This window comes from Sorex fumeus, unplaced genomic scaffold, assembly GCF_029834395.1.
Source record: "Sorex fumeus unplaced genomic scaffold, SorFum_2.1 ptg000006l, whole genome shotgun sequence".
In the NCBI taxonomy this organism is placed as follows: Eukaryota; Metazoa; Chordata; class Mammalia; order Eulipotyphla; family Soricidae; genus Sorex; species Sorex fumeus.
This window is the reverse complement of record NW_026606063.1, coordinates 10,153,992-10,168,075: the sequence shown is the minus strand read 5'-3', so window position 1 is coordinate 10,168,075 and position 14,084 is coordinate 10,153,992. Positions and strand designations below refer to the sequence as shown.

Below are 14,084 nucleotides of genomic sequence, written 5' to 3'. Positions count from 1 at the left end.
GATGATCACTTCCTTGTAGAATGGTGAGATCCTGGTAGTGAATCTGTAATACAGCTCATGGAGGATCTTGATGTATTGAGTTTGAAAGCCCTGTTTGTCTAGGGCTTCGTTGACCACTTCCGTCTCAACAGAATCAAAGGCCTTCTTTAAATAAATGAACATTAGACAGAGTGGCATCTTGAACTCCCGAGAAACCTCAGTGAGCTTGGTTAACTTGTGGATATTGTCGATTGTGCTGAATCCTTTTCGGAACCTGACTTGCTGTCATGGTTGTTCTTCATCTAGTGTTCTGCCAATCCTATTCAGGATGACTCCAGTGAACAGCTTGTAGACGACAGACAACAGGCAGATTGGGCGATAGTTGCCAATCTTGTGGATGTCCCCCTTCTTGTACAGTAGAACAGTCCTGCTGGTTTTCCATTGGGATGGAACCTTGCATTCAGACAGGTAGCGTGTGAAGAGCCGAGCCAGTGTATTGATAAGTACTGGCGGCAGGTTCTTCAGGTGTTCAGGTCTGACCTTGTCTGGGCCGGGTTCTGTTTGCTTCTTTACTGACGAAATGGCGTATTGGATTTTGGAAGGGAGAACGACATGTCCATCCGGCGGAATTTGGTATGTGGACAGGTGGCTATGGAAGAGATCTGAGTAGAAGTCATGGATAATCTTCTCCATTGCCCTTCTGGAAGATGTGATGGATCCATCAGGACGTCGGAGGGCAGTCATCTTGGTCTTGTAGTTGGCGAAGGACAGGCGGGCATTGCGAATGCTTTTCCCAGCTTCTGCCGCATTGGCCAGCACTGCTACTCTTCTTTCTTTGTGGTCTTTTATCGCTTCTCTGTACTGCTTTGCATGCTCGGACGTTCACTTGCGGTTGCCTGAGGCTTGTGGCAAGCCACGTTGGCTAGTGAGCTCGAGAGTTTTTGAGGACAGGCGTCTTTTTGTGGCTATTTCTCTCTCTCGGCATTCCTCACACAATCTCTCCCTTTTAATAGGGCTAAAACCTATTAACATATGGAGGGTCTTGGGACAGATTTGTTAGGGGCTTGTCTAAAGGGATTATTTCTTGGAGGAAAACAAACAGAAATCTGCAGTCCTGAGACCCTTGTCTGGTTTTTGGTGCCAGTTTTCTGTTCAGGTTCCTTGTATTTGCCCATTCTGTCTTTTCCCTCAGTCTGTCTAGCTGAGTCCTAGTCCCCAAGAGCCAGGGGTCACACATGCTTGCTTACGGTCCCCTCCTCTCTCACTTGGCCACAGGACTTGCCAGAGGGCACAGACTTGAGTTCTGGTTCTCGCACTTTGCTCACTGAAGGTTGCTTCGGTTTAGTTGCACTCGAGTATCTCATGCATTCTTACAGTGCTCACCTGGGGTTGCTATGGTGCTCACAGTGCTCACCGGGGACTGCACTGCCAGCCTTCAGGGCTCACATGTGCAACACTTCCCAGGAGTCACCATGTGCTGGTGCCAGGGATCCCAGACAGCAGAGTTGCCAGAACTATACTTGCAGCCTGGGAGACCAGAGACACCAGAGAGCAAACTTGTGGCCTTTGACTTGCCAGGCAGGTGCCTTTGGCAACTGGGCCTTCTCCCAGGGCCCAGGCAACTCCTAATTTGTTGTTTGTAATGACGAAGATTGTTTCTTTTTTGCATCTCCCAAGTTGTAGTGCCCAGTGGCCAGGGCCACTTCTTGTCATGCTTGTCCTGTCCCTGTGTCCCTGCAGCTGAATGCTCAGGTCTGGTGACACGGAGCAGGATGGGGACTCAGCCTCATGCACGCCGGCCATCTGCTCTGGCCTCCGAGTTACCTCCCTGTTTTCATCTGAATTTGCTGTTCTCTGCCTCAAATTTATTCTGATTTTGTTATCAGCTACTAACCCGAGAGATGAGATGTGAGTTGCTTTGAAATGCAACAGGGCGGTAGGAACTTGATGCTCTTCCTCAGCCCTTGCTCTTTTCCCTGTGTGTCAATCAGTACTTTTTCAGATGCTGTTAAAATTGTTCTGTCTTTTTTTTCCCTCCACAGGAGAAGAATTAGAATATGAATTTGATGAGCAGGGACATAGCACTTGGCTCTGCAGAGTGAGGTACAGTACCATTTCTGGAGAGTAGCTGATTTTGGGTTTGATTAATGCTGATAGATTAACCCAGAGAGTGGCTCTAGCCTTCATGTTTAGGCCCTTCCTGAATGGGGGTCTTGAGAGTCAAGTAACACACCGCTGGGACCGGAGGGGAAGGCTAAGAGGGGGAGGGGAACGATGCATAGGGCAGCCTGACAGGAAGGAGGCAAAGGAATCGAGAGGCTGGAAGAGCCCGCCTTGCTCACAGCACGGCCGTGTCCCTCAGGCGAACTGGAGCTCATGCCGTGTTCCGATTCCTCCAAATCAACGCAGGTTGCCTGTGGATGATTCAACTGGGAAACAGCTGGTGGCCGAAGCCATTCACTCAGGGAAGAAGAAAGAAGCGATGATGCAGTGCTCGTTGGAAGCCTGTCGGATCCTCGATACTTTGGGGCTGCTGCGGCAAGAGGCAGGTGAGTGTGAGGGAACGCCTTTTATTTGTTGATTTAATTTTTTTTTTTTAAAGAAGAAAGGGCCAGAATGATAGCTCAACCTGCTGAGCACGTGTTTTCTGAATGGGAGGCCCAGATTTGATTCCTGACACTGCAAGGGCCTCCAAGCACTGCCGAGCTATGCCAGGGTAATCTGAGAGAGAGAAAGGGGTGGGTGGGAAGGAGAGAGATGGAGGGAAAGAAGGATGGGAAGGAAGGAGGGGGGGGAAGGTTGGGAGGGAAGGAAGAAAGGAAGGATGGAAGGACAGAAAGAAAGACAGAGCAGAGAAAGGAAGGAAGTTTTTACTTGTGTTCCTGAGGGTCACAGACTTCAGTTGTGCTGGGGTGAGGGTTTGCGTGGAATTGGGGCCGCATACCTGGCAGTACTCAGGCTACTCCTGGCTTTGTGCTCAGGGACCATACACAGTGCCAGAAATCAGTCCAGGTCATCCACATACCAGACAAGTGCCTTAATCCCCGTGCTACCGCTCAGACCCCCCATCTTTTATTTTAAAACTTAATTATAATTTATTTTGTTTATCCCTAGTTTCTCGAAAAAGGAAGACCAAGAACTGGGAAGATGAAGATTTTTATGATAGTGATGATGATACGTTTTTAGATAGGACTGGTCTAGTTGAAAAGAAGCGTTTGAATCGAATGAAGAAGGCCGGGAAGATTGATGAAAAGCCTGAAACCTTTGAGTCATTGGCAAGTCTTATTTATATAAGTAGCTGTGGGACTTTAAATAATGCATTATCTTATAAAAAAAAAAAAAACATTGGGGCCAGGGTAATGGCTCAGAGAGCTAGTGTGTTTACATACAGGAGATCCAGATTCAGGGTTCAGTACCCCCCAGTATGCCTCAGAAAAGTTCCTAAGCACCAAGTCCAGGAGAAGCACACCAGGTGTGGCCAAAAAAAAAAAAAAATAACCTGGTGATGCTCATGGGGTTACTCCTGGCTCTGCACTTAGGAATCATTCCTGGCAGTACTCAGAGGACCATATGGGATGCTGGGGACTGAACCAGGGTTGGCCGTGTGCAAAGCAAACACCCTACCGAATGTATTGTCTCTCCATCCTTGTCTTAGTGATTTTTAAAAGATTAGCATTTGGAGGTCCTTTCTGATTCCTAAGTTAGATTGGTGTTCATGCATCTGCTTGACATGTGCCTTCCTCAAACCTTGTTACGTTATTGGCACATTACCCATCTCATGTGGAAAAAAATAATAGCTTTGGGTGGGAGAGTTGGTACAGGGTTAAGGCATTTGCTTTGCCTGTGTCTGATCTTAGTCCTCAGCTCTGCATATCGTCCCCTGCGCACCACCAGGATCAGGCCCTGAGTCACACTGAATGTGTTCTACCCTACTTCCCAAAAATAGTACCTTTCAAGTATTCTGATGTTTAACTTTTTGTGATCTGTAAGGTGTTTTTTTTTTTTAAGGGGTTTTTGTTTTTGTATTTTCAGGCCACATTAAAAGGTGCTCAGTGCTTACTCCTGGTTCTGCACTCAGGGATCACACCTGGCAGAGCTCATACAACCATTTGAGGTGCCAGGGATTGAACCCTGGTTGGCCGCATGCAAAGCAAGCACCCTACCTGCTGTACTCCCGCCCTGTGATCTGCAAATTTGATAATAAACAAGCCTCGTCTAAGTTATTGAAGAAAAAGCTGGCTTGCTGCTAGAGACTCTGTTGATTCATTTATGATCATTCTTTGGCTATGACAATACCTCCCAAATGAGAAGGTCAGGGTTCCAAACTAGGACATTTTGAAGTAAAATTGACTTTAGGTTTCTGGCCATCCTGAACTGTGAAAGTTATTTTTTGGTACTCTACCTGAGCTCAAATCCAGGGCCTTGTGCAGGCAAGACTTGAACTTTACATGAGCCACATTCCAGCCCGTGAAAAGAATTTTGAGAAGAGTAGTTTGGTAATAATCTTAAATTATCATAAAGTAGCAGTGTTCCTCTATGTTAAGTAGTATTCAGAGATTAAAATGTTACAGAACATTTTTCCTTTTGATGGGTCAGTGAAAAATGCCTTGAACTCATGTTGAGTAAAAAGAGGACTGTTCCTTATGTTTATTCTGTCAATTTTAGAGTTCTTTAATTGAGAAGCTGATTCAACTAGAATGAAATAAAGGAAGAGTGCTAGCTCCATAAGGAGCAATTTCACTGGATTTCTCAATCTTCTTAAAACTTGTAACAAAAGCAGGGATGTGACTCACTGGTAGAGTGCTTGCCTTGCAAATTGGAGACCCTGGGGTTGGTCTCTGAAGCCATGGGCCCTGCATAAACCCCCAGAACTTTGAGGAGTATGGCCCCGATTTGAACACAACAGAGACCAGAGAGATAATTAGGGGTTAAGGTTAAGGTATTTGCCTGCATGTGGCTGACCCTGGTTCTATCCCCGGTACTACAAATGGCCACCAAGCACTGAAGATAGCCAGACCTGAGCACTGCTGGGTGTGTCAGAGAAACAAAACAAAACAAAAAAAGGAAATTCCTTCCTCTTATTAGAATAGTATGAGTTTATTACAATTGACCAGGGATGCTCAGTGTGGTAAGGCACTTTCCTTGCATATATGAGACCCACAAAAAGGAAAGAAAAGATAAGAAAGCTATCATATTTTTATTAAAATTTTTTTTCACGCCATCACACCTAGCAGCATTCTGCTTGGTAATTCTTGAGGCCCATCAGAGCCATGCCTAGTAATTCTAGGGGCTGGGGGCACGTGTTAGGTGTGTCTTTGACCACTTGAACCATTTCCCTGATCTGTACCTATTTTGGTTTTTGACTCACAGCCAGCAGGTAGGAGTTTGGGGGCGGGGGTGTCGCTCCTGATGTTGCTCAGGGGCCCATGTGGTGCCAGGGATTGAACCTGGGCCCGTGTGCATGCAGATTGTATGTATTTAGCCTGTTGGATATCTTTGGTTCACCCCTATTTTTAAAGGAGAAAAGCATTTGTCAACTCTTAATTTTGGTGTTGCAGGTCGCAAAGCTAAATGATGCTGAAAAGGAACTCTCTGAAATTTCTGAGAAATTAAAAGCCTCCAGCAAAGGTAAGGTAATAACTCAGTGAACATTGAATGCATGGACCATCTGCCATATGTTGTGACCTGAGCCAGTCATACAGAGTGGGTATTACCCTTTCTCAGGAGCAATCTGGCATTCTAGAACTAGAAAGAATTTCCAGGGGCTGGAGCTATAGCTCAGCAGGTAGGGTAATTGCCTTGCATGTGGCCGACCCGGGTTTGATTCCCAGCATCCCATAGGGTCCTCTGAGCACTGCCAGGAGTAATTCCTGAGTACAGAGCCAGAAGTAACCCCTGTGCATCGCCGGGTGTGACCCAAAAAGCAAAAAAAAAAAAGTCTAACCTATGTGAGTTAAGTTTGAATAGGAAGAGAGAGAAGCAGAGTCCTTGGGCAGCATGAAGTTCTGAGGTCTCCCAGCTATGGTCTAATTTCTTATTCCTAACACATGGACGTCCTCCATCCAGCTGTGGTCTGATTCCTTATTCTTAGCACAGAGGTGTCCTCTGTCCAGCTCTGTATTCGTGGCTTCTCTGTGGGCACTTTGGCCAAGTATTAAACCGTGGCACTGTCTCTCTCCTCTCTTGCCAGCCCTCTCAGAGTCCCCGTCTCAGGACTCCTTGGATGCCTTTATGTCGGAAATGAAGTCCGGGAGTGCATTGGATGGTGTATCCCGGAAGAAACTGCACCTGAGAACTTTTGAGCTGAGAAAAGAGCAACAGAGACTGAAGGGACTGATAAAAATTGTAAAGCCTGCAGAGATTCCAGAACTGAAAAAGTAAGTCTTAGTTATCTTCCGAATTTTAAGTAAGCAGTAACATTTTGAATTCTACCTTTATCTTTCTAGACAATCAGTCATTATAGAACAGAAACTGATTATAAAAGATCTTTTAAAGCTTAGAAGGCAAGTGGTTTCATAGAGTAGCTGAAACTTGTGTCATTTATGAACATAGATTGTTAAGACTATTTTGAGTAGCGTTTAGTCCCTGGTATCTCATTTGGTCCCCCGAGCCCCTCCAGAGTGATCTCTGAGTGCAGGGCCAGGAGTAAGTCCTGAGCAATGTCGGGTGTGACCCCCCTGCCCCTAACCCCCGCCCCCAAAAGAATTTTGAGAGAAACTATTCCTGTTTCAGAAGATTCTGAAGGTTTTTTATATTTTTAATCTTTTAGTGCAGAATAAACTTATATAAAGGTTCACATACACAGAAGACTAATTTCCCTAATACACAAAGAACAGAGAATGATAAACAGGTAACCGTTCACCCAGGAGAAAAATGGGCAAAGAATATCGACCTGACAGTCCACTGAAAAAGAAAGAGCGAATCACTCTTCATTATAACTTAGAAAGGAGAAACAAACACTACAGTAGAGTAACATTTTTAATCTACAGTTTTAAAGTCATAGATGAAGATACAATTTGAGCATAGATTGTTATCTTACTCCCTATATCAGACTCTAAGAACCATTTGACACCTGTTTAATACTTTAAATACTTTATACAAGTGTAATTCCTTTCTTGAAGAGAGGAGTGAGCTGAAGAGATAATACAGAGGTTAAGACATTCGATTTTCAGGTGACTGACCCCAATTCAGTCCCCAGCATAGCATGCAATCTCTTGAGTTCCAGCAGGAGTTAAATCCCTGAGCAGAGAGCTAGAATTAGCCCCTGAGCACTACCAGGTGGCCCAAGACCCCCCCCCCCCCCCCAACACCTCCAAATAAGGCAAATAAAAGAGGAGAAATAATCCCCTTAAAGTTTGTTTACTGTTAACTTTGATTTGGCGGAAATTATTAAAAGAGATTATTCCAAATTTGTAGGCATCTAGAAGATTGTTGAATATTTTTTTGAATTATTTCTATGGTGCTAAAGATTGCACATAGGACTTCCATACATTGAGGCAACTGCCCTACCACTGAGGTAGGTCTATGGCCTCTGGTTTTTGAGAAAAACTGGTGGAGGGACTGGAGTGATAGTATAACGGGTAGGGTGTTTGCCTTGCATGCGGCCGACCCAGGTTCAGTCCCTGGCATCCCATATGGTTCTTCAAGCACCGCCAGGAGTAACCCCTGAGCATTGCTGGATGTGACCCAAAAAAGCAAAAAATGAGGAGGAGGTGGAGGAAGGAGGAGAAGAAGAATTTCTGTCTCTGTGCTCTGGGGCTCATATGTGGTGCTGGGGATTCAAACTATGGTCACAGCTACGTACAAGGCAAATAATCTCTTTTTTTTTCCTTCTTTTTTTTTTAATGGTAGAAGAATGATTGTTTATTCTCTTGATTGAGTGGCTAACTCAGAGATATGGCTGCTACACTGCCCAGCATCATGCCACATATATAGTCCTGAAAAGGATCTAAATTAAAAAGTCACATCATCATTTCCACTCAGTGTGTATTGCTTTTACACAATTTCAGAGATGAAAAATATTTTCAACCATTATAAATATGGGTCACATGTAATTCCATAGAATAGTTTGCCGTTATTTATTTTTAACCTTCTCGATAGCACAGCGGGTAGGGCGTCTGCCTTGCACGCAGCCAACATGGCCGACCCGAGTTCGATTCCTCCGCCCCTCTCGGAGAGCCCGGCAAGCTACCGAGAGTATTCGATATGCCAGACACAGTAACAACAAAGTCTCCAATGGAGATGTTACTGGGCCCGCTCGAGCAAAATCGACGATCAACGGGAGGGCCTTTACCTTTACCTTTAACCTCCTCATGAGAAAGGAAATAGCAGCAGAGACCTAATTTTTGTGGAATTATGATTGGACGTAGGTCCAATGGTGTGGCACACAAGTGCTTCTTTTTTTTTTTGTTTTTTTGTTTTGTTTTGTTTTTGCTTTTTGGGTCATACCAGGTGATGTACAGGGGTTACTTTTGGCTCTACACTCAGAAATTACTCCTGGTGGTGCTCAGGGGACCATATGGGGTGCTGGGAATTGAACCTGGGTTGGCTGCATGCAGGGCAAACCAAACGCCCTACCCGCTGTGCTATCGCTTCAACCCCAAGTGCTTCTTTTTATACCGTGGTTAAAGGCAGTTTAATCATCATGATTTTTTGTTTGTTTGGCCTTTTTTGTTGTTGTTTGGTGCACCTATGCGGGCAGGGTACTCTCAGTAGCCTGCCGGGTTCTCTGAGAATGAGAACTAGAAAATAGGAGGTCCGGGAGCTTGGTTTTACAGCCTCTGGATACTGGCCGTTGATGGGGTTGCAAGGTAGTTGGTGGGTGTCACTGCCTAGCTACTGGAAGATGGGGGATCTGGCTGGAGGAGGCCCAGTCCTGAACTGAGCAGGCTTGGAGATCTCAGCCCTGGGTCTCGCACACCTGGGTTCCTCTGCCGGTTCCTTCATGCTTGAGGCTCATCCGAGCATGTGGAGAGTGGTTTCAGCATGGCTGTGGCTGGGTCCTGGAGGTCTTCAGCTGCCAGGGCTCTGCTCGGGATGGAAAGGAAAACTCAGCCCGCCCTCCTCCAAGGGCCCCAGTGAGGACAGCCAGTCATGGGGGCAGGAGACTCTGACTGGGAACACCTGTAAAGGTGATTAGAGGCTGCCCCAGAAGCCTCCATCCCTCTTGGAGAGCCTGGCAAGCTACCGGGAGTATCCCGCCCCCTCGGAGAGCCTGGCAAGCTACCCGTGGTGTACTCGATATGCCAAAAACAGTAACGGTCCTCATTCCCCTGACTCTGAAGAGCCCGCAATATGTCATCGGGCTACACTGGCATGTGACATGAACGAATGGAGACATTACTGGCGTCCGCTCGAGCAAATTGATGAACAACAGGTGATAGTGATAGTGTTAGTGATTGGTGCATTCACACTTTTTCTTCTCCCTCAGGTGTAAGGTTTGTTTGTTTTTTTGTTTTAAATTTTATTGAATCACTGTGAGATCGTTATAGTCACACAATGCTCAAACACCCATCCCTCCACCAGTGCACATTCCCCACCACCAATATCCCCGGTATATCCCCCCGCCCTTTCCCACCCTCCCCCCTGCCTCCATGGCAGACAATATCCCCCATACTCTCTCTCTACTTTTGCGCATTATGGTTTTCAATACAGACACTGAGAGGCTATCGTGTTTGGTCCTTTATCTGCTTTCTGCACACATCTCCCATCCCAACCAATTCCTCCAACCATCTTTTTCTTAGTGATCCCTTCTCTATTCCAGGTGCCTTCTCCCCTCCACTCATGAGGCAGACTTCCAGCTATGGAGCAATCTATCTGTCCCGTGTATCTACTGTCCTTAGGTGTCAGCCTCGTGTTATGTTGTTTTATACTCCACGAATGAGTGCAGTCCCTCTCTTTCTGACTCACTTCATTTAGCATGATATTCTCCGTGTCTTTCCATTTATAAGCAAAGTTTATGACTTCATCTCTCCTAACAGCTGCGCAAATAACCTCTTATCTCTGGCACAAGTTTTGAGAGGTTTTAAACAACAGTTTGAGAGTAATTTTTCCCAGATCAGCTGGTGTTTGTGTATGTGTGGGGGATACTGGGGGAGGGTAAAGGAAATGGGGGAAGGTGGCAAGTGACTATTTCAACTGGACAGGTTTAAGATTTTTTTGTTCTGGGGTCAGAGAGATAGTACAGTGGGTAGGGCACTTGCCTTGAATGCAGCCTGGAATGATTCCTGAGTGCACAGCTAGGAGTAACCCCTGAGCACTCCGGGTGTGACCCAAAAACAAAAAATTGTTTTGTTGTGTGTGGCCTCAGTACTCGCCAATGTTGAATAGGTTGTTGTAGAAATAACCTCCTGAGCACACTCCAGGTGGGTATCTTAGGAAATGCTGCTTCCGGATGGAGTCACTGTTGGTGAAGCAAATAGTTGCACTGGGTTTCTTATTTCCTTAAATCTACAATGTTCAGAACACAATTTTATGTGTAATTAAAATCAGACAAAATTATGGGCCCGGGAGTGGCTCAAAGGACTGGAGCACTTGCTTTGCATGTTGGAGCCCTAGGTTCCTTGCCCAGGACTACATGGTCCCCTGAGCACTGTCAGGAATGTCCCTGAGCACCACCAGGTGGGACACCCCCTACTACCTCAGGACTGGAGCTGTTGCACAGCAGGTAAGGAGCTTGCTTCGCACGTGGCCAGCCCAGGTTCGACTTGACATTCCATATGGTCCCCTGAGAGCACCACCAGGACTGATTCCTGTGTGCAGGGCCAGGAGTAACCTCAGCATTGCTGGGTGTGGTCCCCAAACAACACCAAACAGGCCGGCAAACAAAAACACTAACCAAGTGCTCAGCAGCAGCAGCCTTTAACTACTGTACTCAGCCACTGCTGAATGTTCCTCTGGACAGCATTGCCTTGGATTGTCAAGAAGCAGTTACCACACCCCTTACTAGTGTCCGTACCTCGATGCTGCGGACCTTGCAGAGTGTATTCAGATAGTGAGAACGCCTCTTTAATAAAGATAAAATGTATCTGAAGCCTTGATCAGAAAATATATTCCTGAGTTTCTAGCAGGTTGGTTCAAAGATTTATCCCTGGGGGCTGGAGCCATAGTACCGTGGGTAGGGTGTTGGCTTTGCACATGGCCAGCCCAGGTTCAATTCTCATCATTCCATATAGATCCCCGAGCACCGCTAGGAGTAATTTCTGAGTGCAGAGTCAGGACTAACCCCTGAGTATCTATGGGTGTGACCCAAACACCTCCCCCCCCCAAAAAAAAAGGAAAATTATCCATTTGGATCTTAAGTAATGAAAAATCATGTAGTTAGGATATTTTAAATACAGTGATTCATTAAGTCAGTGCACAAAGGCCTGTTTACCATATACTGTTGTGAAGTTGAGCCCTAGAATTCGGCTGCCTGGGCTTCTCAGTGCTGTTAGTTCCTTTGGGCATTTGAGACAAGTTATATGACTTTTTTGGTCTTTCCGCCTCTGTAAACTAGAGGTAGCTACTGCAGTGCTTGAATGAATAACACTTGACAAAGTAGTGTCATCATTGTCATAGTGACGGTACATGTAGCAACTCTGTGTAACATTGTAAAGAAAAGGTCAGAACCTGCTGAGTGCTCAGCCTCTCTGGCGGCAGGCCTAGGTGGAGGGCCCTCTTCTCTTGGTCTCTTCCTGCTGGACTCTCCGTGTTTGGTCACTTCAGCCACCATACTGTTTGTTTGTGCTTGGCGTGCACTCTCTTCCTCTGACTGTTCTGCCCTGGCCAGGGAGGGGCTGACAAGAGACAGGGTCTTTCCCTGTCTTTGTTTCCTAATCCCTTGCCTCCCTCACACATTTTTGTTTGTTTTTGTTTTTGGGGGACCAGATGGGGAGGTGCTAGGGACTGCTCCCAGCTTGGTGCTCGGGCTTGCGTCTAATAGTGCCCAAGGGAAATATCAGGGATAGAATCTAGTCCTCCCACATGCAGTCCAGCCCTCTGAGCTACCCCCACAGCCACCTTTCTGTGTATGTGTGTGTGTGTTCAGGATTGTTGTCTGGTTTAAGTATAAACTCCAAACAAGGCCTCGGGGAGATATATATATATATATATATATATATATGTATTATAAGTAGATACAGATGCAAGGGGATCTATTGATAGATCTATGTTTATATCTATCTCTCTGTGTATCTACATTCCCCCCCCCCCCTTCTCTTTGTTGCTGTTGCAGTGACCAGGGTCACACAGTTTTGGTTGTGGTGGTCTCTGAGGCCATGCTGTGCATCCTCTTTAGAGGATGATAGAATGTGGGGCTTTACACTCTGTCTCCTGCTTTTTGGTGAGATGGGATCAAGCTCCTGTAGTTCTCTGTTCCGGTAACCTTCATCCTGTGACAGTTTATAAATGTGGGTTCTGTAGCAGTCTGTGTTGCTGATTGAAGACTAAGCAGCACCTCGTCTAGACAGCCCCTTTATGGCCCTGTGTTTCTGTGGCGATGAGCAGCAGCACTCTGCAGACTCTGCTGGCCAGAAAACTTCCCTGTTGTTGAACGCTTCCCTTAGGTGTCCATTTCATTTGTGGAAACGCTTTGCAAAAAGCTCCCTTGTGGGCATCATGGTGTTTTTAGGTACAACTTTGGTTTCACTGGAATTGATGTATACGATGATTCTGTCTTCTAGAACTGACAGTAAGACTTCAGATGCAGAAAACAAAGCTAAAAAGCTTACATTGCCGCTGTTTGGTGCCATGAAAGGAGGAAGCAAATTCAAATTAAAAACGGGCACAGTAGGGGTAAGTTGTGTATTTAAACTTTCAGCTTTGGAGGATCTTGGGCACTTTGGTTGTGTCTTTTTGTTGTTTGTTACTTGCTTTATTGGGTCACACCTGGAAATGCTCAGGAGTTACTGGGATTACTCCTGGCTCTGCACCCAGAAATTACTTCAGGCGGTGCTGGGGATTGAACCCTCAAGAGCTAAAAGGGTTTTTTGTGTGTTTTAAAATTCCTTATTTTTAGATGAAGTGACATGCATGTAACCATAGTGCCTAAAAGCAGGGGGGCAAAAAGGAAAAAGTGCATGCCACAGAGGCAGGGGGAAATTGGGGACATTGGTGGACTCTGGTGAAGGAACTGGTATCTGAACACTGTATGCCTGAAATTCAGCCACGATAAATTATTATAACTATAAATCACAGCAACTCAATACATTTTGTGGTAGTAATTTTTTGGAAGCTCAGATGACTCATACCAAGAAAAATGAAAGGGGCGGTGTTAGGCTTGGCACAGGGACATGGCTCGAGAGGCTGGTATGTGTGGTATGCATGTGGGGGCTCCAGGTTGGATTCCTAACATCACGCTGGGAACAGTTCCTATGGGAAGATAGGCCTGTGGGCTAGACAGGATCACATCTGTCGCAGGACTTGGCTCTTAGGCTCTCTTCAATTTGGGATTATCAAGAATTCGTTCATGCCACGAATTTGCAAGTGACTGATAGGCAGTGAGAATACCAGTCTATTCATTTTTCATGAGTGTTACATTCAGCCAAGAGTCAGCTCTGCATTAAATGCTTTTTCCTTGGTGTGATAGATGTTATAATATCTGCTCTGATTTCCTTGCTCTACTTAGTGCAGCACCTTGTGACATGGAAATTATTACCTCCGATATGAGGAAATAGGGCCAGAGAAGCGAAATGCAAGATCAGACTATCATTCAGTAACTAGATTTGTAGACAAATCGGATTTTCTAACTCTGGGATATGTGCTGTTTCTATCATCCTCTGTTAATTCATAGTTGCTGTACTTTTTTTTTTTTTTGGCTTAATTTGCTTTCTGATTCGTAGTCAACTTTTAAATTGGGTGATTGTGGTACTGGAGAGAGAGTACAGTGGGTAGGGTCTTTGCCTCGCACGCAGTTGACCCGGGTTCAATCCTTGGCACTACATATGGTCCCCCAAGTCCCATCAGAAGCAGTCTGAGTGTAGGCCCAAGAATAAGCCCTGAGGGGCTAGATCGATTGCACAGTGAGTAGAACGTTTTCCTTGCACGTGGCCAACCTGGGTTCGATTCCCAGCACCCCATATGGTCCCCTGAGCACCATCAGAAGTAATTCCTGAGTACATGAGCCA

At 45.9% G+C, this 14,084-nt stretch overlaps 1 protein-coding gene and 1 pseudogene across 1 annotated transcript in view; both read left to right on the top strand.

Annotated features, from left to right (window-relative positions):
• Positions 1-14,084, top strand: part of SLC4A1AP (solute carrier family 4 member 1 adaptor protein) — a 30,705-nt gene that overhangs the window by 5,885 nt on the left and 10,736 nt on the right. The window contains exons 4-9 of the mRNA XM_056122239.1: positions 2,022-2,082; positions 2,389-2,528; positions 3,094-3,254; positions 5,538-5,607; positions 6,170-6,356; positions 12,642-12,753. Coding sequence (XP_055978214.1) covers positions 2,022-2,082; positions 2,389-2,528; positions 3,094-3,254; positions 5,538-5,607; positions 6,170-6,356; positions 12,642-12,753 — 731 coding nt within the window. The remainder of the gene's footprint in view (positions 1-2,021; positions 2,083-2,388; positions 2,529-3,093; positions 3,255-5,537; positions 5,608-6,169; positions 6,357-12,641; positions 12,754-14,084) is intronic.
• On the top strand, positions 3,662-3,760 carry LOC130038471 (uncharacterized; annotated as a pseudogene).